The following is a 22,149-nucleotide window of genomic DNA, read 5'->3' as shown; positions in this document are numbered from 1 at the left end:
GACTATGTTACAAACCAGTAAAAATTATTCTCAGGAAATAAGTATGATCTGATCTGTCTTGGAGGACTGAATTACTCTGAGAATTAACTCTTGGACTGTCCAGTACCTTTTCCTGGTCTGTGCATAAGGGAAGGCAAGGTCGAGAGGAAAGGCAGCTCTGGGGAGCCAGTGATACAGGATGGGAGGGAAGTGATAAAGAAAAGGATCAGAAATCACTGTCTTTTAAACACTACTCTTCTGAACAGATATTCCTGTGCGGGATGTGCAGCCAATTCATGCTTTTTGGGGGGTGCCACCATACACAAGCTGAATGGTTTCTCTCCTGCAGCCTTTTTTGCCCAGCAATGACCGAATATTTTATGATGCTGTTTACCCAGGGGTTCTGAAGATTCCCTGGGTAACTCTGAAAAAGCTGAAAGAGGGGGCCAAGTGTCTTGTCACATCTGGGAGCTTGTTTGAGCAACATAGGAGGGGACAAGTTTGTCAAAGCTAGAAAGAAATTTGTGTGGTAATATGTGCCTTTTCATAGTGGCGACTTTCCTCCAGCCATAACAGTTTCACAAGGAGTCAGAAGTGAAGGAGGCAGTCCAAGGGGGATTGTGAGCCTTCCAAGCAGCCCAGATGATCTGTGTTACGTAGCTAAGGGCTGGCATTGCATCAAGGGGGCTCACTTCTTGACTGGTGTAAGGCAGCACAGCCTTTCTGGGGGCTCTGGAACTATGCTGGTTTATCCTAACTGAGAAAGGGGCCCATGATATCCAGGCTCAGACTGAATGATTTAAGTTTATCCTCTGTACTTGCAAGACACATCCTAGGGACTCTAGGGTAATATGGATACACAAAGGAATTTCTAGCCGGTGAGTGGAGGAGCCCATCAAAATTAAATACAAGTCCTGTATCCTGCCTAAAAATCAGTAGCACTGTAGAATCAGTAGCACTGTAGCTGGACACTGGTGGGCTCAGTGCCCTGAGAGAGCAGTAGCTATCTGAGCTCTAGATAGGCTAGGGAGCCAAGCAACAGCATTTGATGGGAAGAAAAAGCATCCTCTTTCTTGGGAAGCTTTTCTCACAGGATTGTGGCCTATCTGTTATGAAGAAGAAAAACTGTGATGGAAAAATAACAATAGCGTCTGAAAAATCTTGAATTCAGCTCACTTTACACAAAATAAGGAGCTCATAAACCCTTGGCTTTACTTTGTAGTTAATGAAGAGAGATGAACATCCAGAGAAATACTCAAGTTAACTAAAGTCTCTCTTACTTTTTGTAGAGGTGTGTGTTTGTCCCTGTTGACTGTGGGGAGGGCAGAAGGAGCTTACTAGAACTCTGTATCCCAGGCACAGTATTCCAATAAAATTCCATGGGAGGAGCACTCCCTAGTAAAGGTCAGCTGGCATGGCAATGCTTGAGTTTTGCAGGAAGGCTAGAGATCCAGCCTCCGTGTCAGAGTGAAGGAGACCAGACAGTAATGAAAAGATCGTGATTGTAAAATTAGCATGGAGTGGATGCTCCTGACATAGTGTGTTGGAATGCTGGCGAAATCTCAAGGAAAAATTAGAATGGAAAGAAAAGTTAGAGAAAAGGACCGTGAGAATAAGCAGAAGACTAGAGCAGAGTACTGGTAAATGTTTGGACTAGAACAATGGCTGGAACATGGGTGGACTGTAGAAGGATTTAGGCCAAGCTCTGACTTGAAAACAAAATTCATGTTTGGATTTAACCCTGCTGATTGTCATGGGTGCTGCTGAGTTTACAGTTTTCCTCACTGAGGAAGGAACATGTAGGGATGAGAGCAGTGGTATCATGGGTAACTTTGCACTTCTGGCTTGGCAGATTTTCCTCTCTGTGAACTTTTTTCAGCCTCTGGGAAAGTCCATTGTTGCTACAGCCTCATTTAGTGTAGTTTTCCTCCTAATTCATGAGAATTAGGAGGAAATGCTCAGAAGGGTGCAAAATTTGCAGTCAATCAGAGGGACTTTGACAGTGGAGTTTGTCAAAAATAATTAAAGCCTGGAATTACCTACATGTTTATTTTTATTTTTATGAAATATGCTGGGATGAGTCCAGATTGTATAGCAGGAATTATATTTTCTTTACTTTTCTTCACTTTAATGGCAACAGTTCTTTTTTCGCCCCTCAGATTCTTCCATTTGCTGCAAAATGTATTAGGAGAGATAATTCCTTTCCATGTCATTTTCTCTCTCAGGGTTGCCAGAGCATAAACACTATTGATACCAATCCTTCTTCTACCTTTAAAAAAATGTTATTTTATTATAACACCTTTGCGTTAAGTAGGAATATTCAAAGCCAGTTCTCAGGTGCTGTAAACACACTCTTGCTTTGGTACAGTCAGCAGGTTAAGCAGCACCTTTGCAAGCAACAGCATTTGATGGGAAGCTCTTGATGTTCACACCAAGATCTCCTGCACAGCTGTGGTGCAAAAGCCTGACACTACAGTGGTGATGGTGGTAAGGTGAACTCAGGGGAGGGGAGACTGTGGAAGAGGTGATGACTTATGGAGTACTCAAAGGGAGGTAAGAGAATATGTGACAGTCCGGTATGGCAACTATACAACAAAAATGATAAAATGGGAGGGACCAGACTGACAAACAGGTCAGGAGGTATGGGAGATCCTTCACTGGTTTCAAGAAGAAGAAACATCTTGGTCAAAGTGAAAGAGAGAAAAGATGTGGAAAGAAGTGAAAGAAGAAAAAGGAGGATGAAAGAAGGATTTTGTTCAGTGTTGCAAAAGCCTGGGGCAGATCCACTGGGAGAGAAGAGAGAGATGTATATAAGTAAGAAGCGAAGGAAAAGTGAACAAGGGATTGATCAATATAAGCTGTTGTCCACAATGCAGTCATAGCTATGGCTGCAGTGAACTATGGGTGCATCCAGAGTAGTATTAATTGCTGGTACTGCCATGTAAGTAGTACCACACCATTATTCATGGAGTGCCAGCAGTCCTGGAGAAAGCCCAAATAGCTTTATATCCTGAAGAAATCATTTTGGGAAGAGAACCAGAGCTGCTCAGGGAGGCAGCAACAGAACATAACCACAGCAGAGATTTTTTTCTGCTCAGAGTGGATGAAATACAGGTCTTCTTTTACCTCTTTTGTCTTCCATGGGCCTTGTCCCCTCTAGCTGGCAGCTACTGTTTCCTAGTGCAGGATCACTATCTGCACGACGAGTATCCACCTGGGGCACCATTGCCTTCAAGGGCTTTCAGGAGGTCCATGAATGACAGCTCTTTCCCTACAGGGATCAGAGGCTTCAGCACTTGTGGAGAAAAAGGGTTGGAATACCTTCTCCCTCCTCAATGAAAATGAAATGCAAGAGCCCTCCATCAGCTCCCTATAAGCAAAGTCCTGGCCTAATAAGTAGGATGAAGGGATTGGGGGGGGGGGCTATAAGGCAGGGGAGAAACATATCTTTGTGTCTGCTTGCAACTTTGTAAGAGGCAATGTTACCATGGCAATGGGTGGTCTTTACTGAGAAGGGGAGTGAGCTACAGTCTTAGTGTGAGGAGAAGGGGGGAGCGATGCTAAAGGGGGGCAGCCTGAAAATCTCATGGGAAGGGAGGGAAGGGACTGCAGTGCAGGGCAGGGAATTGGTGCTCAGAGAACCACCTTTGGCAAAGTGGCTGTGACAGCAAGCCTGACATCTAGCATGGCTGCCTCACAATGTGGGCTCTCTACTGAGCTGCTACAAGCTGAGCACCTTTAGACTGAGCCCGCATATTTCCACTGAGGTCATTACCCCTGTCAAAAAAGAAGGCATTGCAATTAGCGCCTGAGGCCTCCTGCTTGACTGAAAGCCCACACGTGGGTGTGCCCCTTCTGCTCTCCCCTCTCCCTACCCCTAAGTCTTTTGGTGTTTCAGCAGAAGCCCTGCTGCCAGGCCAAGATGACCACACTGTGTGGCCACCAGAGACTGGTCAGCTGGCAGTGCGGGCCCGCTGCTGGTTCGGAGCCAGAGAGGTACTCCAGCCCCACAGAGAATTACCACTGACAACCCAGTACGGCATGGGAAAGGTCTCCTCCCCATTTCTCACACCATGCGGATGGGAGAGGAGTTTCCTCGGTCTCCTGTTTTTTGCAAGGGGAGGGGCTGAGTAGCCAGAGCTGTGCGTGCCTGAAACAGTCAGACGATTGTGTGGGAGGTGGGGAGGAGAGGGAACAAAGAGCCAGGGCTGACAGCGCGGCTGCACCAACCATCGCAGAGTAACATTCAGCCTTCTCCCCACGCTGCCCCTGCAGCCTGGGGCGGGCCATGTCCAGGCCACCGCTTGCCCCAGCGCCTCTGCCCTCGGCAGCTGTGCGGCCCCGCAGGCTGGACAGAGGCGGGCAGGGTCACACAGAGCGCCGGGGCCCCCAGCTCTGAGCCGGGCCGCGGAGGGCGCGGTGCCCATGCCGGCTCCAGGCCGCACGGAGCCCCCGCAGCCGGCAGGTGGCGGGGCAGCCCCGCGCCTCGCCCCGGCCCGGCCCGGCCCGCTGCGGAGCGCCCCGGGCGGGGAAAAGCCTTTGTGTTCCCCGCCCGGCACGGCACAGCGCCTGCCCCGGCAGTCGGGGCGGCGGCGCTGAGGGGGCTCCCGGGGGACACCGGTTTCCCACGGGGGAGCGGGGCTGCGGTTGCTGTTCGGCCCTATCCGCTGCTGCCGTAGGGTGTGATGGGCGTTTTTATTATTATTATTAATGGCAGCTCGTTCGCGCTGAGCTTATATTACAGCCCCATTGTGCGAGGCTTCGCACAAGGCGGTCAGAGACAGTCTGTACCCGGGAACAGGCGGTCAGAACATTGAAAGGCAGCAGAGAGGGCGGGCAGGAAGAAACGCCACTGAGGAGGGGGGAAGCCTTTTTACCCTGGTTCATCCAACAGCCCAGGGGCAGAAAATGGGGTTTGTAGGCTGCCACGGGCCCTCTCATCCTTTGAACCTCACAGTCGTCTTGTGCAAGCGGAATAAATAACCTGTGGCTGGCCGGTTTTTGGTGGTTCAGCATTTGTAAGTGCTGACCGTTAACCCCTTAGTTAAAGCTAAACCCGCTTTCTCTTTCCCTACCTATTTAACGGAGGTACGGGCAGCTGGGAGCCCGTGCCAGCGTGCTGAGAAGGTAATTATTAATCCCGGGGGCTCCTGGCCGGCCCTACCCCCTGCCCTGCTGGGGATCAAGGGATCGCTGCCCACCTGCCTGCCGGGGCTCGCCCTCCCGAGGCCCGGCTCTGCTCCGCGCCTAACGAGGTTGCCTGCCAGGGGAGAGGAGAACCACTCCAAGCATCTGAACTTTTCACTCCAGTTTACAGACAGATTTCTAGAGATGCTTAAGAGAGGGGAGGGGATAGGAAGCAAGATTTGTAGGGGGACCAGCCTGGCCTTTTTCAATTCAGCTGCACAGTTAGTTAACAAAGTTGCAGGTTCTCAGCCTCTTTTTCTCTTTCTTGACAGCTTTTTTTTTTTTTTTTTTTTTTCCCCTTCCTCAATATAAATACCCTGGGGCGGTTTCTTTTCTTTTTGGTATGAATGTGATGATCTTTCAGGGCTGTGATTGGCTCTGCGGCTTGTCATCGGGGACACACCTCCTGGCGTGGGGCCACCGCCTCCCCCTCTTGTGAAAGCTTCTCCTTGTAACAAGTGAGCGTAATTACATCAGTTACTCACTAGAGCACAGACCTGCTTTAAATTTTGGCCTCTTGGAGCCAGCGAGAAGCTGAAGGACTAGAAAATGCAGTTTCAAAGGCCTGTAACACCGTGGATCATACAAGTCACGCTGTGCTCTTCCCTCCCAGGAATTAAGTCTCCCAGCCACACCAGTGAGGAGGAATGAATACCTGTACTAGTCATGGAAATGCCTATATGTTAGGAGAACAGAGCTACCACACTTGACAATGATTTCTGCTTTGCCAAAGCCTGGTCGACTTAGAAAGATACACATAAGATTCCTTTTGAATTGAGCTTTGGTGTAAATTAATTAGAAAATGCCACACTTTCAGGGGCCCCAAAAAGGAAGAGAGGTCATGGTGAGAGCTGCATGGGCTGTGGGTGATCCCTTAAAAAGAGCAGAGCCAACCAAACAAAGGCATCTGTTTGCCAAAAGAAAATGCATTTAACCCAGCAGCAAGATCCTACAAGACAGGCCCAGACCTGGTGAGGGAAGAAAGTGACCCTAAAGAGCAGCATTCCTGTCCAGGTGGATGTTGCAGGAGGAGGCTGATGTGTTCCTGACAGATCAGAAGCGGGTAGTGCTCTTGGGAGCTTGTTCCAGAAAGGGCTGAGTGCTGTGGTGGGAGCATCCTTGCTGTGTTCCAGGGGCTCAGATCCTCTGTACAGGTAAATAGGTGTAGCATGAAAGAAGCTAGTGCTCTCACAGGCAAAAACATATTCCACACTGGTGTGGCAGAGGTTGGCTGATAAGGAGAAAAGTTTCTGCACAGGAAAAAAAGGAAGCAGTGCTCTGAGTGAAGGAGAAGGCTCATGTCTTATCCCCTTTTGTCCTGTAGGGATGTGACCCTGACACTTGGCGCAGATGCTGCTGCTGCTCGGTGAGTTGGAAGGATGCAGATGAGGTGTAGGAGAATGTAAACCATCCATCTGGCTGGAAGGGCAAAATCCTCAGGTACAGATGTTTGCAGGGTGTCAGAATTGTTCTTCTGACATGGGACAGACCCAGGCCTTATCGAATGTATCTTGCAAAAATTGTGCAAGGAGGGACATTTACACCCTTGTCCCCTCCAGCTAGTCTCTATCATGCAGGTGTTTGCTCAGAGCAGATCCAGCCCTGCTTCTGGACTGTGCAGAGCGAAACTTGAACTGACTCTCACATTGTTTGTCCAGCAGACTGAATATGATTGTAGCTTTTATCCCTGTCTGTCTCTTTCAGCTCTCTGCCCTAAATGAAAATAAAAATAACCTTTGCTTTCTATCCTGCATTAGAGAAACATCTTTCTGAAAATGTCATGAAAACTGATGTGCCCCTATGAAAAATGTGGATTTTGATGATTCAGCATTTTCCCATGGAAGATAAAGCTCCTTTGTTTCTCTGACCAGCTCCCAGCAAATGGCTCAAAGGCATGTGTTTCATGTTTCCTCCCAGGAACCTGTTCCTGAAGCCACTGAGAAACTTCCTGGGTCATGGCCCACTCAGTAGGTGTCGTTGGATCAGACGGTCTGAAAACTAGCAGAGCTCTCCTTTGTTCTTACAGACCTGAAAACATGAAAAATAGTACTTGTGTTTTCCATGGTATCTCAGGTGTTCTCTGATTGTATGAGCTTCACTGGGACCTGGGTGCTGCCTGATTTTGGGAAGAGCTCTCTGTACAAGTGACTGCCCCATTACTGAGCTGAAGTTGCAGAAAGGAAGGCTCAATGTACCACAGGAGCAAAGAGGAGGCATGAAAAGGGACAGCAGGCTTCCACTTTTGAAGGATAAGTACTTGAGATTTGGGTTCCTGAAATGGAAAATGCCCTTACTGAGATGTGAAAGCTGCAGGGTGCCTAACATCTTTGCAAGAGATGCTTGTCTACAGCAGGGACCAGGGAACTGGGACACAGAGGACAGTATTTAAGATAGGAAGCTGGATTTCCAGCACAGGAGGAGCAGGCAGAACAGGAGGAGATTGGTACTGGGACAGATGTGTCAGCAGGCCACAGGCACTTCCATGTTCCCAGATGTCATATCCAACTTCTTGCTGACCTCTAACCCAGAGTGAGAGTGTCATAATCTCAAAGGACATTTGATCATTTCCCTTGCCTGTATGCAACTGCCAAGCCACATTTCTTTTCAGGTGGATCAAGCTTTTATCCTTACTGCTATTACAATTCCTAACATTCCCTGAAAGGAATCATCGTGGTGAAATTCCTTACATAAAGACTGAAATGCAGAGATGGCAGGAACAAAATAATAATCCTAGCCCTAATAATAAATAACAGCCCCATTTGCTTTAATCCACAGCTCACAAAAGAACGTCCTAGTCCAAATTCTCATCTGCTGTGGAGATAAAGGGTGTGATTTACTTTGTCAGCTCTAGAGAACAGACACACCACAAGACAGTTATCTCTGACCATAAACAAACTGGAGTGGCTTTGCCTTTTAACAAGCTCCTTTCTTCTCTCCTGTGGAGTGCTACTTTCTGCCTTATGTAACCCTCTGGGCAACTCCGCTGACCTATTTTATTTTAATCAACTTGAGCAGTTTGAGCTATGGACCCCTCACTTTTCTAATGCTGTTGCCACTTCACAGGGCTCCCTTTCTTGCCCTGCTCTGCAAGGTTCCATAGGTAATATCTTGGGTGGAGCTAAATAAACAGCTTCCAAGTTCCGACACAATTCACATGTGTCAAACTTCCTTTTGAATGTTAGCCTTGGAGGTGAGAAGGAAAAACTGGGTTGACTAGGAAAATGCATAACCTTTCAGAAACAGTATTTTACCTTCCTTATCACCCCTTTAAGGTCATAAAGATTATACCAAAGAAGCTATTAAGTTTTCCAGGATTGCAAAATATTTTATCAATGATAGAGATGAAGCATGTCGTTCCACTATTCAGTTTTTTGCTTTATATTTCCTTTTATGTTTGGGAATTGATCTTAATCTTCTCTCGTACCTTTCTGTTTCCATCCTGATTGGAGGCATAGTTAATTGTTTCTTGTAGCCAGAAGCCTGCACTGAATTCAAAACAGAAGACCTCTCAGGCATCTGGAAAAAGAAAAAAAGAGAGTGAACCTGAAAACTAAAAATGTGAGCACCATGATTCTTTAACAGACTGAGCTTCAGATTTTCTCTCTGTCATGGCTCCTGATATGTATATAAAATTTCTGAACTGTAATGACCGACAGCAGTGTTCCAGCAATGACAGCAAACTGCCTTCTCTACTCAATTTAGGAGCTAGATACATTTTCCCACCTAAAATCACCTGTGAAAACTTGACACCTCTAGCAGTCAAATACTGGAGTCTGGGCTGAAAGGGGTGCACACTGTTCTCCAACAGGTTACCCTAGGGATGAAATAGGGATCAAATACCATATGATGCCATCTGAAATTCTGTTCTTCACACGCCACCATGGGGAGCAGATTAGTATCCTGCTCATAATGCATCCCCTCCAAATCCCTCACTGGAGAAGGATATCCAGAGCTTTGGAGAAATGCTAAAAAGAGGCTCATGAGAGGCCCAATTCTTCACACTGAACTGGAAAATGTTACGAGTGGATTGCAAAGCTCTACTGAATATTGAGTTAATCCAAGATTTACGTGCTATAAGCCTCCAGAAACTGGGCTGTGGCGGGCTTTAGTTAAAGCAGTGTTAGCTAACCTTTTAAGAAACCCTGTTTTTCTTCCCTGTGCAGCCTTTCTGATGGGCCTTGTTCTCCTGAAGGAACAGATCCTCAGCTGGCATAACGCAGATTCATCTCACGGAAGGCAGTGAAGCTGGAGGTTAGAAGCATTTGACCCTGAAACAATTCCTCTTAACAGTGATGTGTTTGTTGCCACCAGGCAAGATGACAGACTGAGTGCTGCTGATGGAAGAATAGCAGACAGGCTACTGGCTCAGATATTGTCCATTTGTGTCTCCCGTGGCATTTAGTACAAAGAGAGGCAGAAGCAGGAAGATGAGACACTTTAGTGAAGTTGGCATGAAGAAGACGAGGCAAGTCTTGCTCAAGCTGAGTTAGAGTGGAAAAGCTTTTATCAGGGAAGTGCCAAGTATAAATCACAAACAGATACTGCTTGACTGAGACAATTCTGAAAGAAGACAGTAGCAAATTAATTAATGCAAACTGTCAATAAACCAGAAGAGTATTACAACCTTTGAGGAGAACATGTATCAGCCTTTTTCACAGTGTCCCGCATGGAGTGTCTGCCCCTTTCCCACATGATTAAAGTACTTTACTGGGGTGGACAGAGAGGCCAGGGGTGCAGGATCTTTAAGGTGGTATTTCAGGTGCCTTTCTAATCCAAGCAGGCATATCAGCATGAATTTTATGCTCTGTTCATGTTGTCTAGGGTCTTCTTCCGGTCTTATAAGCAGTGTAGAAAGATTGCCTTTGTGATTGTAACAAGAAAAACAGGCTGAGTGGAAGAGGATTAAAAAAACAAGTGGACATGACTGCTCTGACAGCTCTGTCTAGCCCTGTATGGAGGACACTTGTAGTTCCCAGATGGAAACTTTGTTTCTGGGGCAGTGATCTGTGGTGCTGAAGCCACCCACAGTCTCCTAGTGGCAGCTTAAGGTAGACTGGTCACTGTGTAGGAAATGCAAGTTCCATCTTATTCTTAACATCTGTTGCAGATGACTTATGATAACAATGGAAGACTTTTAATAATTTTAAGAATCATAAGTTCAATATATTTTCTCTCACTTAAAATTTAGCTATTTAAATGTGGAACAATGGCCATCTGTATTTGGATGCTTAGTATATTTGATAAAAAGTATCTCTTTGTCTTGATTATTTGTTTAAATATCGAGTTAACACAGGCTTCCTGCCAAAACATTTCCGAAATCTGAACCAAAACACTGCCTAAGCACCTGGAACCAAAGCTTGATAAGTGATAAATCCACTTTTAAGACCAATTGCTCTTCCATGAGTAGAAGATGACTATTTATTCCATTTCAGTTTACTCAACAGCTTAAAATCAGTGACTTGCTTATTTAAACTTAAGAAACTTAATGAAGTTTGAATAAAAACAGGCAAACTTGTTTTTCCTCCTCTGACTTATGAGGAAAATGAAGATGGGCAAAAAAGATCCAGCAGATCTATGGTGTTGGGGTATATGATGTTGGTGTGTATGGTATCCTGGAACAACCTGTTTGACCCACTAACAACTGATACAACTTCTTTTGTTTAATATTAATTTTTATTTTATATTTTGCAATTAAAGTAATTTATATAAATAATAAACAAAGAGTTTAATATAAATGTTTTTAGATATTTTAATGGATTCAAATTCATTCCAATTTCAACCTGATATGAATCTATTCTAAAGATAAACAGTCATCCTATAACAAATGAAAAATACATAGTTTACTATTTCCCAGTATAGAAAATGGTAATAATCAAAACTTAATAAAAACATGTAAAGCTGTAAATAAATATGTACTGTCTGCTGGAAACAGTAATTTAAAAATAAGCTCTCCTGCTTACTAATTTAAATGTGTGATTTAATCTCTTCACTGAAGCTCAAATTTATCAGTTTTAGTCCAGTTTCCTTGTAATTTCTAAATGGGTGGGGTTTTATGCAATCAATGTTTCAATTTCAGGCTGTTCTCTGTGAAGTTGAAGCCAAGACTCCTTGAATTCCATCAGATTTTTCCCATCAGTTTTCTAGGAATCTGGGACCAGCTTTCAGTGGTCTGGATCTGTGACTACTCAGTTGCTAAAAATCAGCCCCCTGTGCAATTCCTCAAGGGTAGCTTCTGTTGCTGCCTGATGTGTTCAACTAACAGCAGAGGAGCAAAGAAAAAAGATGCTCTGATGATAACACGTGCTAACAGTTTGTATTGTCCCTGCCTATGATGCACCTCCTGCTTGTTTACCAGATCTTTCCTATCTCAAAAGTGACTTTAGTCTGTCATCAAAACCTTTGTCAGTAGCTGTGATGAGGCAAAAAGCAACAGCCATGAAGCAGGTGAATCCAAGCAGAAATCATGATTTCAAAGTAAAGGCAGAGTGAGCCCCTATTTTCTGAGGCTGGAGGATAATGTTGTGAAACTGTGAAAACAGTGGAATAATTTTGTTGAAGAATAAAAAGAAAGAAATAAGACAATTTATTGCAATACAACTAGAAGTATCAGTCACTTCCTAGGAGCTTTTCTTCTGCTTCCCCATCCTTCATTTCTGTTCTGCCCCATCCCATCCTTTTTTTCTGGGTACCACAGGGGCTTAAAACTCCTCTTCCTGCCTACAGAGCCCATCACAGAGCTGTGCTGTGCAGGGATTGTTGAACCATCTCTGTGCACAGCAGCAGTGTCTTTCTCCTTGTGTGAACTCTCAGCTCCCAGTGTACATCACAGAGCACTGTGCCACCCAGGCATCTGCTAGGAGTAAGGCACAAGGTGAGAGGTAGCGTCAGACTCATGAGGCAAAAGCAGACAATTTGTCATATCCATTCTCAGCTGTTTCCGTGTGCAGACGGTTCCCTTGGTACAAGGTACATACTGCATACTTCCATCTCCTACCTATCTGCTGATCAGCCCATCCGTGTCATGAATCAGCTCTTCCATCAGGGAGAGGCCTCTGGAGGGACATGCGTGAGCTACTTAATGCATTTATTGCTGTGTGTTTAGTCTGTTTGTTAAACTTGTAATGGCAGAGTTCATGTTCACTCCATTGGGGAAAGCACCGTCCCATGTCCCTGGCAAACATGTGCAACCAAATGTCCAGCTGGGATCCAAAATGACCCATACCTGTCATCCCTGATCCAGCTTCTGTTTTTCAGCCCTCACCACCAGTTTACAGTTCCTGTTCTTGAGCTCCTTCCTCTAACTATAGATGCCTATCAGCATAACTGGAATTCATGGCATGACCTTTGATTCCTTCTGTCTTCATGCCAGACTCCAGCAAGGCTCTGTTATCAGATACTAAAGTCTATTACAACATGAAGTGCATGCACAAATTTACCCAGGCGGGTACCCTGGCATCCTTGCCTGATAGTTCCACCTTTGCAGGGGAGCACAGGCATCTCTCAGCCTCCGTAGGGCCGCCAGAGCCTCTCTTTACATGAGAAAAGTATGTTGGCATGAAAGGCAAATCATTACACATGCTTCTGCTATTTTCTCTTTCTGAGGGTAAATGCCTGTTCACATGCCATGATGTCATCTTTGACACCACACTCTGGTGGTGTTTCAGGCAAAGATGGTGAATCTGCTGGGAGCCTTCAGCCTTGGGGCCCAAAGATCTGTCCTCATTATCCTCCTTCTAACTCAAGGCAGCAACATTTTCTGAGGTGGAGGCACAGATAGAGGGATATGACTTGCCCATCATCACCCTGTGAAGACCATGGCAAAGCTGGGAACAGAACCAGGCCTCGAGAATAGCAGTGTTATTGCTCTGCTGTGCCACAGGTGGTTTCATGGCACATACAAGTTCTTCCAATCAATCCTGTCTCCTGTGTAGACACCACAGTCATCAACAGGGCTGCTCCCTGAGCCCTTTTACACCTCAGGGTATGACCCTTCTTGGCTTGACCTGTACAAGAACTCCAAAATTGGCAGTATGGCAAGGTGGGGGGTTGGTTGATCTCCTGTCCTGTGTAGATTGTCAAAGTTTGGGTCCCATTCCAGGGCCAGTCTCTGCAGAGAGTCCCTGCGCAGTCTGTAACCAGAGTAAATCTGGTAGAGGCAGCAGGACTACTGCAGCGCACTGTGGTCATGTTCATATAGCAAGATGTCTCTTCACCAGTAGTCGATGGACACAGAGACTGCTCCCAGTATGACTGTTTCCTGAGATGCCTCCTAGGACCACTTGAGCCACAAAATTAGCTCTCATTTCCTCTGACGCCCTTGCTCAGTGCTCCTGGCTGCATTCCCCTTGCATGAGGGCTGAGCTCACCATCAGCCATCTTGGCCTGACATAATTTCACTCACTGCTCTGAGTGAAAACTGTCCCATCTGGTTCTTCTGGATACACCGTGCAAAATCTTCCTGCTTCTGCATGGTCTCGCACATGCTGGCTTGGGGCATGTATTTTGGATTTGGGCAGCATGCTGGGTTTATCTGAGGGTATTAGGAAATGGTCTGTGGTGAGTGGAAGCATGTAGTGCATCTGAGGTGGTTGCTGTGGCTCTAGGAGGGAGCTGTGGCCTGGCTCAGGAAGCCTCTCCTGCCTGGGGGATCCTCTGTGCTGCTTGCAGCAGTGCTGCTGCAACTCACCCCCACTGGCCCTGCAACTACCACGCCAGCTGCCAAACTGGAGTGTCTCTGCTGATCCAAGGGAATTTTAATTGAACCACCTTTGCCCACTGTGAGCAGATGCCAGTTAGTCAAGCCTTGGTGATGTTAGCTGGCACTAGGGAATGCAGTGTATTCACATGCATGCTCTTTGTGGGACTGCAGGAATGCTTCCCAATAAATGATTACATATATACCTTTGCAATCCTTAAATGCAGGAAGTGCCTTTTTTTGTGCATAACACACCATTGAAGTCATCCTGGAAGCTGCTTCTCCCTTGCCCCAATGTCTATCAGCTCATCACAAAGTAGAAGTTCTGCATATGGGATGAATGGGATGTGGCCAACAGCAGGCTTAGCAAATCAAGCTTTGTGGAGGTAAGGTTTGATGCCAGGTCCACAGACCTGGGGAGCTTGTTAAATCTCCTCCCAGACAGACTCCAGACAGTGTGGCATGGGGCAAGAGACAGATTAGGTATTAGTCAGATTTCAGTCATCTTTGAGTAGTGCAGATTAAAACCAAGCACCTAGAAGGGATGAGTCTTCAGTTCTTCCACGAAATGCTTTGGCCCTGGAACAGACAGGCAGTTGCATTTAGAGCTAGCTTCAACTTGAGGTCTCCAAACACAGTCCTGCAAAAAGTACATCAAACAATGCTCTGCAGCAGCACAATGTGCTTGCTGTTGTTCTCACTCTGGTGGTGTGTGCTGTTCTCACACGCAGCTTCACACTCCCTGGTTATACATTAGCAACAACACATTCTTTAGATGAAGTTTGAGTTGGACATAGATTGAAGTCTGATACTACAAAGTATGGTTGGGGAGAATTAAAACATCACTCAGGGTCAAATATTTTCTGGTCTGGGGTTAGTAGGCAGTACATGTGACAAAGCAGTAAGTGCTGATATTGATGAGTATTTATTAGGTACCAGGAAAAGAGATACAGGCATAGGTAGAACAGGAAGTGGCTGTTTTGGTATGGGCTCAACAGAGGTGATAAACTCGGGGCTGAATAAGCAAGGTTCTTCATGATCAACACTTCTATCCACACCCTTCAAATCTATGCTGTACCCATAAAGCCCCAGTCATTTAGAAAGCCTGTATTTCTCTCCCATGGTCACCAGGGCCAATCCTCTGAGGCATGTAGCACTCTTGACTGGAGGTAGGGAAGCTGGGACATTGCCTACAATAACCAGCATACCAGCCATTCCTGCTCCCGAAGAAGAGTGCCATAATTGCATGTCTGAAGGCTGGCCTTTTGTCCAGCCACTCTCTTTCCCTGTGTAATCCACCTGAGTGATGCACATTGCAGAGTATTATGCTGCTTGGAGAAAGGGCTTCAGAATGTGCCAGCTTTGGACAACCTCCCACAACTCCCATGCCATCTTCTACCTGTGACTTAGCCATTACATGCATCCTAATAAAGAGAATGTGTTTAATTCAGCTGGACCTGGGTTAAATGTCATGCTGGAAGAAATGATTCCCCATTCATGTGAAAAAACATCTTATCTCTCAGGAAGAGAAGAAACTAAGAGTAATACAAATGCAAACATATCCCAAGATTAATGCAAATCCATCACCAAGGAAATTTGATTTTTAATAATTCAAAATTACATATGGGAAATGCAAGTTGGGAAGAGAGGAGGAGCCAAAACAGATCCAGGCAGAGAGCTACATCTCTCTCATCAGCTGTGTTTGGTCACTGACAGCTCTGTCTAAATCTTACCATAGGAGGGGTGCAGTGTGGGTGGTGGCAGATCACTCTGTCTTCCTTATTACCTTGCAAAATTACAGTGCCAGTTTTACTAAAGCATAAGAGGACAGGTTGTTGAAGAGTATAAGCTGTTACTCTCCCTTCCCCTTTTGCTCTCACTTCTATGCTTTGTGGAGCAGCCATGCTGTGATCTTAGGTCTGCTATCTGTAGTCTGCTTGCAGCCCTCTTTTATAAGCAAACTTGTTCTGGGAAGAAGATTGAGGGAGAACAGGCCACTAAAAGGGTTTTGCTGACAGATCTCTTTGGACATTTATCAGAGGTCTCTTTTTCTTTAATATGCTTGTTTCATAGAGCCTTTTAACTCCCCTAAATCAGTCGCATGTGGAAGGAAGGACAGAAGGAGAGGCAGAGCTATACAGGAGGCTGTACCAGCCTGCTGAACCTTGCAGACTAGAAATGATGTATGGACACCTTCTTGGTCTCTGCCTTTTTTATTGCATGTGGATCACAAGGGCCATTCAGCACACTGATTTGGTTTGCTGCCATCTCAGGGAGTGCTGCTCAAAAGACAGCAATTGGTGGACTTTTTCAAAGGAGACTTGTGAAGCTTCATCTGAGCCCCAGCCTATTTAAGATAGTGAAGATGAGCTTTTCTCACATGTAGCAGAAATGATTTGCTAAAAGTCATAGAAACAGTGCAACCGAAACAGGACCAAATGTAGGACCTTCACTGCAAGGAGAGACAATAGTTGGGCAATTATTTATAAGGAGGAGATGCTAAATATTGATACATAAATGTCCCTTGGGGGACATCCCCTTACAGAGTCTCTTGGCCAGTCCTGGAAAGTTAGGGTAAGACACGAACACAGCTATTGTCTTATTTATCAAACCAGGCAGAGACTGCACAGGCCAAATCTTGTCCTGCCTTGCTCAGGTAGGTTGGTGCAAATGTTGCTTGGGTGAAATCAGTGTTTCAGCTACCAGAGTTTAACATCTTGGCCTAGCAGACTGGCAGGGAAGAGGATGCACATTTGGACAAACCTAATAACTGTGCTGTGGTGACAATTAATTTAGATTGTTTTATAGGTGCAAGTGGTTCATGTTCAGGATTAGGCACAAGTCTTTCTGAAATCCACTACTTCCAAACCTTTAGTGCTAGCTCCCCTGTACAAAACTCAGTGTAAAATTACTCAACCACAGCAGCTGACATGCACAATTTTGCTGATGAAACAACAGTTTTTTCCCAGTGCTTCCATACAGTTATTTTGTCACTAGGAAGTATGATTTTAGAAACATTAACATGAATAAACAATGCCCTATGTCATCTGCATTTATTGGGCCTGCTCCCCTCCACATTTTTGACATGACCTTTGATAAGAGAATGGCTTGCTGGAATGACCATAGATTGCTACAAGCTCCTGTGAGACAAACCCTTATCAAAGGCTGAACACAGCTGTGGCCAGCATGGAGTGCCAGTCCAAATTTACTCAAGCTGCTATGTTGGCATGAGTCCCTAAATTCTCAGCTCCATAGACTTTTATCTTCCCCTGTGAAATGAAGGCATCATGGACTCTTCTCTTAGCTGCCACTAGCCTGCTTGACACCATAGAAATATGCCCGAGTGTGAACATACCTTCCCAACCCATGCACCAAGCTCCCCTCCCCAAAAACCTCAGGGAAGATGTGTTTAAAATATGTATTTCCCAAGTGCAGCTCTATTTACTTGTCAGTGATTGTTCAAGGAGGTGTTTTTGGCCTCTTCTTACCCATTCTTCAGTTCTCGACCTAACAAGGACTGTATTCTTATCACGGTGTTTGTCAAGCAAGGAAGGAGAAGCAGCAATGGCTTCCCAGTGCCAGCTGGCACTGTGCCATGTGATTGTTGTAAAATGGGAATGTAATAATTGTAAGAATATGATTCTTACTCAGTTTGAACTTCTCCTGAGACAGTCTTTTTATTTGAGGGGTGGAGAGAGAAGGATCTCTGTCTGACTGTTTTCTCAGTCTGCCATTCCAGCTGTGTCTCTTTATCCTTCCAACCTTGCCTGTGGCAAACCAGGTGCCTTTGTAAAGGTTGCACCCTGATGCACATTTCAGCTGCAGGGAGAAGGCCCCCAAAATGTTCTCTGAGCACCAGAGGGGCTTCTGATTGCCTGACCTGCTTTTCACAGCTCTCAGTGCTATCTGGTGTCTGCACTGTGGACGGTTTTGTGTCTGCAAGAAGGCGCTGGAGCACCAGGCCAGTGCGTATGAGAGGAGAGCAGTGGCTCAGCCCCAAGTGCTCCCCTCTAGCTTTCCTGCCTGTGTGGTAGTTAGGAAGTAGAAGGGAACTTAGTCATTAATAACCCTTGCAGTTTTTTGGCCTCAAGTGCTGAGCCTGTTCATGAGAGACCAATTATAATTGTGCCGCGGCCAGAAACTTCAGCTAAATGGCCAACATTCTGGGATTCTAAGAAATTCTGTGGAAGAATTTCTTTGTGGGGAGAGAGAGGATGAGAAAAAAGAGGATTTTCTTGGACACATGGTAGTCTGTGAGCAGGGCCAGGATTTCATACAAAGAAGCTTGCTGTGGCTGGCGCCCTGTGCCAGGAGCCTGCATGTCTCTTCAGACCTAATGGGTCCAGCTTTCCCCACCGGGGATGAATGTCACCCTCCAGCCACCTACATAGGACTACACTGCCCTGCTCTTTCCACTGCACACCTCTAGGGAATGGATCCCTTGGGAAAAGCTGGGAAGAGCCTGGACTGATGCCAAGACCCTGGATGAGGCAACTCCTTGCCTTTTTTTTGTTTCCTGAGTCTTTGGGTCCCCAGGAGAGGGGTATCTTGTCCTGTCCTAAGCAGATCTGCACTCCATATTTGTACCCATTTAACCCATAACAGAAATTGCATTTTATGAATGCATGAGAGTTCTCACCACTCCAAAACCTAAAAATCTGTATTTCCAAAGAAAAAAATGCTGACTAAAATAATTATAAAATATAGTAAAATAATGTGAAGAAGAAAAAAAAAGTAAATCTTTTCATCAAGGGATTTATCCCTGAGCACATGACAGGTTTGGAGAGCAATCCAGGGAGGCAGTGTGTAAAAAAGGCTTTATGACAGCTGAAAGTTTTAAGTGTGTAACTGTTTTCCAGGAGTTAATCCCAGATCCAGAAGCACTTTGCAGAGGCACATTAGGAATTTGTCTTCATTCAAGTTCTGATGCAGAAGGGGAACAGTCCTCTGCCACAGTACATCACACTTATTTTTGCTGTGGAGTGATAGGTCAGGAGAAAGTGTCCTGCATATGTAGTGAAGGGGTAAGGGTGTGTTCTGTTCTCTGCCAGGGCACTGCAGTACTGACAGCATTTCCTTACCCAGCAGTTGCATATATAAATGTGGAGGGTTTGACAGACATTAAAACCTTTTCTTACCTGTGGGTGGGCACTGGAGCAGGTGCCAGGGAAGTGGTCACAGCACCAAGCCTGCCAGAGGTCAAGAAGCATTTAGACAATGCTCTCAGACACATAGTGCCACTTGGGGATAGTCCTGTGCAGGACCAGGAGCTGGATCCAATGATCCTTATGAGTACATTCCAACTAAACATAGCCTGTCATTCTGTGATTCTGTGTGATTCAGTGATGTATATACATACCATCAAAAGCTGGGAATGGCCAGAAGGCACACATCTGGGCTTCTGCTTGCCATGTGAGTTTAGGATTGCAGTAATAAGAGAAAAGGGCAGAAGCTTGTGCCATAAACCCTCCTGGGAAAGTGTGTGTAGAGATGTGTCAGCTTTGGCCATTCTCTGAGGGGGCCACAACTACCCTTGTCAGTTTTGACAAGGTACTTTTGACTCCTTGTCAGGAGATTAAGAATAGGAACCTACTAAGTGGTCCCAAAATGTCAGTGTTATTCCAGGCACAGGAGTAGCTGGAAAAGAAGTGTTGCTTTCCCAGTTGTTGGAAATGTCTCCTGTGCTAGCCATGCACCAGTCACAGGACTAAAACATGAAGAGTGACCATTTTAAGGCTGGTGGGACCAGAAAAAATTAAAAGCCAAAATTGAAAATAAAAGGCATATATCTTCAAACATACTCAAGACTCACTGAGAGACCTGCACCCTACACTGAGACAAGATTTTTTGAGAATCTGGCTATTTTGTCCACGGGTCATCACTAATAACATTTCCTGGGTAAGCTGGTGTGTTGCTGAATTATAAGAGTATATTGTAGACAGAGAATCTCACCTCTATAGTAGTTCTATTCAAATAATAGTGTTAAAAATGCTGTGTTGTTGGTTCTGGAGCAAGACAGTTCTTTGTAAAAGCACTTGAGGAAGCTGATGTTTGTCACAGTCTGCTCCTCCTGCCTGCCTTCGCTTTTGTCCTTCACTATCTATATCTGGGAAGTATCTTTCAGAGCCTATTGTTATGTGGGTTCCTATTCACTGAGAATGTGAAGGAGAACATCAAACCCCATGAACTCCTGACAGATGCAGTTAAAACTTTTTTCATATGCTATTAGAACAGGTGGCGCTAATGAGAAAAAACTGGATTTCTGGAGCGACATGTGTTTATACTGAAGCAAAAGGCTGGAAATGGGTGTTGAGAGACACTCTAGAAGGTTTATCAAAGCTGTTTCTTCTTCCTCTCCCTGATTGCTGTTTTGCTAAGTTTGAGTAGGCATTGGTATCCTTCCACACCTCTACTTCAGTCTCTGCCTCAGACATTTGTAACTAGATTAATCTTTACAAGCTTCGTGCTCTTGGCCACAGTCCATGCTGGTGTTCACTCCCGTGTGATGATAGCCTGGTCAGGGTGAAGCTGTTTTCTCCAAGTCCCACAACACAGTACCAAAATCACATAGTCATGGCAACCCTGAGAACACAACTCAAACCCTAATCCCATTATAATGGCTCAATGTACTTTGCTCAGGCTTTTAATAAGGGAACATGTACCTGAATAACTAGATTTCCTCCTCATGATCATGATCGTGTTCTTGGAGGTGACTGGAGAACTATGATAACATAATCTGATTTGAATGGCCTCTGCAGGCACCACCTGGCAGCTATTGATATCAAGTTAGGAGAATGAAGATGAATGGTCCAGAGGAATATTAAATTATATGGTTTCTTTCCCAAAGATAATAGCCTGATGAGTAACAAAGTTACTTTCCCCTTTTTTGCTCTCACCATCTCTGTTTCCAGGGATTTTTATTCAGTTACTTTCATTTTTCTATTCAGCACTTGTCTGGAGATGGATGGGCGCTTCCTCTGTTTCTGGAAGCCACGACTACTGAATCAGAATCAGCTGGTTGTGTTGGAATACAGAGGTAGTACCCAGAGCCTGACTTCACAAGACCCTGTGAGCAAGCATGTCAAGAGACAAACTCTCAACAGTCTGCCTTGTTCCAGAAGTGCAACTGCTCCCCACCCCTATCAAAGAGCTTCTGCACAGAGATAAAGAAGAACTTTCTCCTAATAAGCAACATTTCTCATTACACCCTCTGCAACTAAACATGCTCAGCTTGACTAGGACTTCCCTCCCAATCCTGAAGCTTCACCTTTGCTCTCCTGAATTGTCTTTATCCATCAGCATCCCAAGGGCATTGCTGTGGTACTTACAGTCCACCTCTGCTTTAGGGGCAAGAGAATTTTCTTTCTCCATGTCATCATGCAGGACTGCACAGCTTTGGGAAATGACAAGTAGTAGGTTCCTTTGTGGTCTTTTAAGTATTTGGTATATTTTGATTATGTTCTACTATTTAAGATGAAATATTTACATCTCTATGATACACAAAAGAATTCACTAACAAATGATGACTCACTACCCAAAATCTTTCACTGAATCTCAATCTTTTCTCCAGAGGCAGTTTATGCCATTCTCTTCCCAGCATGTGAGATGTGGTGTTTCTTGCTCCTGTGAATGTTCTAATGAACCATTATTTTCATTAGCATTAGACAAATGGGGTTTTGAACACCACTATTACTCTCCTTTACCAGTCTCATCTCACTTCTATTTTTCCTTCTCACTGGCTTCTAAGCAAGCACTTTAAAATATGTATTCCCTAGAAAGTTGTGTTATGGACATAGTCTGGTCTCCATACCTGCCAGCAATAGTAATCCAGCTCTCAGCACTAAAGATAAGACAAGTAAACTGAAAATTTGAGTGAACCTAGTCCAAGAGCTCATGGAAAAGAATGGAAAAACTTCCAATTATTTCCACAGCAGGGTAGCAAGCTTCTACTTGGACACAAAACAAAATAAAAAATCACTCTGTAGCAGGCAAGACTTAAATACTTATATTGACATAACACAATTAGGGAAGAACAGAGTATACTGGGAAAGAGAAGTGGTAAAAGAAGGGAGAAAGAAGTTGTCTTTAGTGGGCAATATTCTGAGAGCTGGGGTAATTTAAAACCATATGGGCCTACAGCCTTCAGGGCAGACTGGGGGAACTATATAATACAAACTGTTTGGTTCCATCAAAATCTCACCTAGGGCCACACACTTTGCTTCCTAAATTGTGACATATTCAGTAGACATGGTAGTTATTATTAGACATTGTTTTAGAAAACAGGTTGA

The 22,149-nt window shown here is 45.1% G+C and overlaps 1 protein-coding gene and 1 long non-coding RNA gene across 7 annotated transcripts in view; one reads left to right on the top strand and one right to left on the bottom strand.

The window, feature by feature from the left end:
• The window catches only part of LOC144246047 (uncharacterized), a 123,446-nt gene that overhangs the window by 66,485 nt on the left and 34,812 nt on the right, over positions 1 to 22,149 (top strand). The window lies entirely within an intron of this gene.
• LOC146767973 (uncharacterized) overlaps positions 1 to 22,149 on the bottom strand; it is a 61,794-nt gene that overhangs the window by 12,887 nt on the left and 26,758 nt on the right. For 2 of the 6 annotated variants that reach the window (XR_014953842.1, XR_014953839.1), the window contains exons 2-3: positions 8,591 to 8,682; positions 4,570 to 7,194 (exon numbers count right to left, since the gene is read on the bottom strand). Coding sequence is in view for 1 of the 6 variants with exons in the window: in XM_085575595.1 (XP_085431721.1) it covers positions 8,591 to 8,682 (92 nt within the window). In the remaining 5 variants the exon portion in view is untranslated. Of the gene's footprint in view, positions 1 to 4,569 lie in introns of those variants that run through there. The other 4 variants (XR_014953840.1, XR_014953841.1, XR_014953838.1 and 1 more) reach the window with 3 other exon arrangements.

Source organism: Lonchura striata, chromosome 3 (genome assembly GCF_050655825.1).
Source record: "Lonchura striata isolate lonStrDom1 chromosome 3, ASM5065582v1, whole genome shotgun sequence".
NCBI classification, from domain to species: domain Eukaryota; kingdom Metazoa; phylum Chordata; class Aves; order Passeriformes; family Estrildidae; genus Lonchura; species Lonchura striata.
The sequence above is the reverse complement of the archived record's forward strand: the minus strand, read 5'-3'. Positions and strand labels throughout refer to the sequence as shown.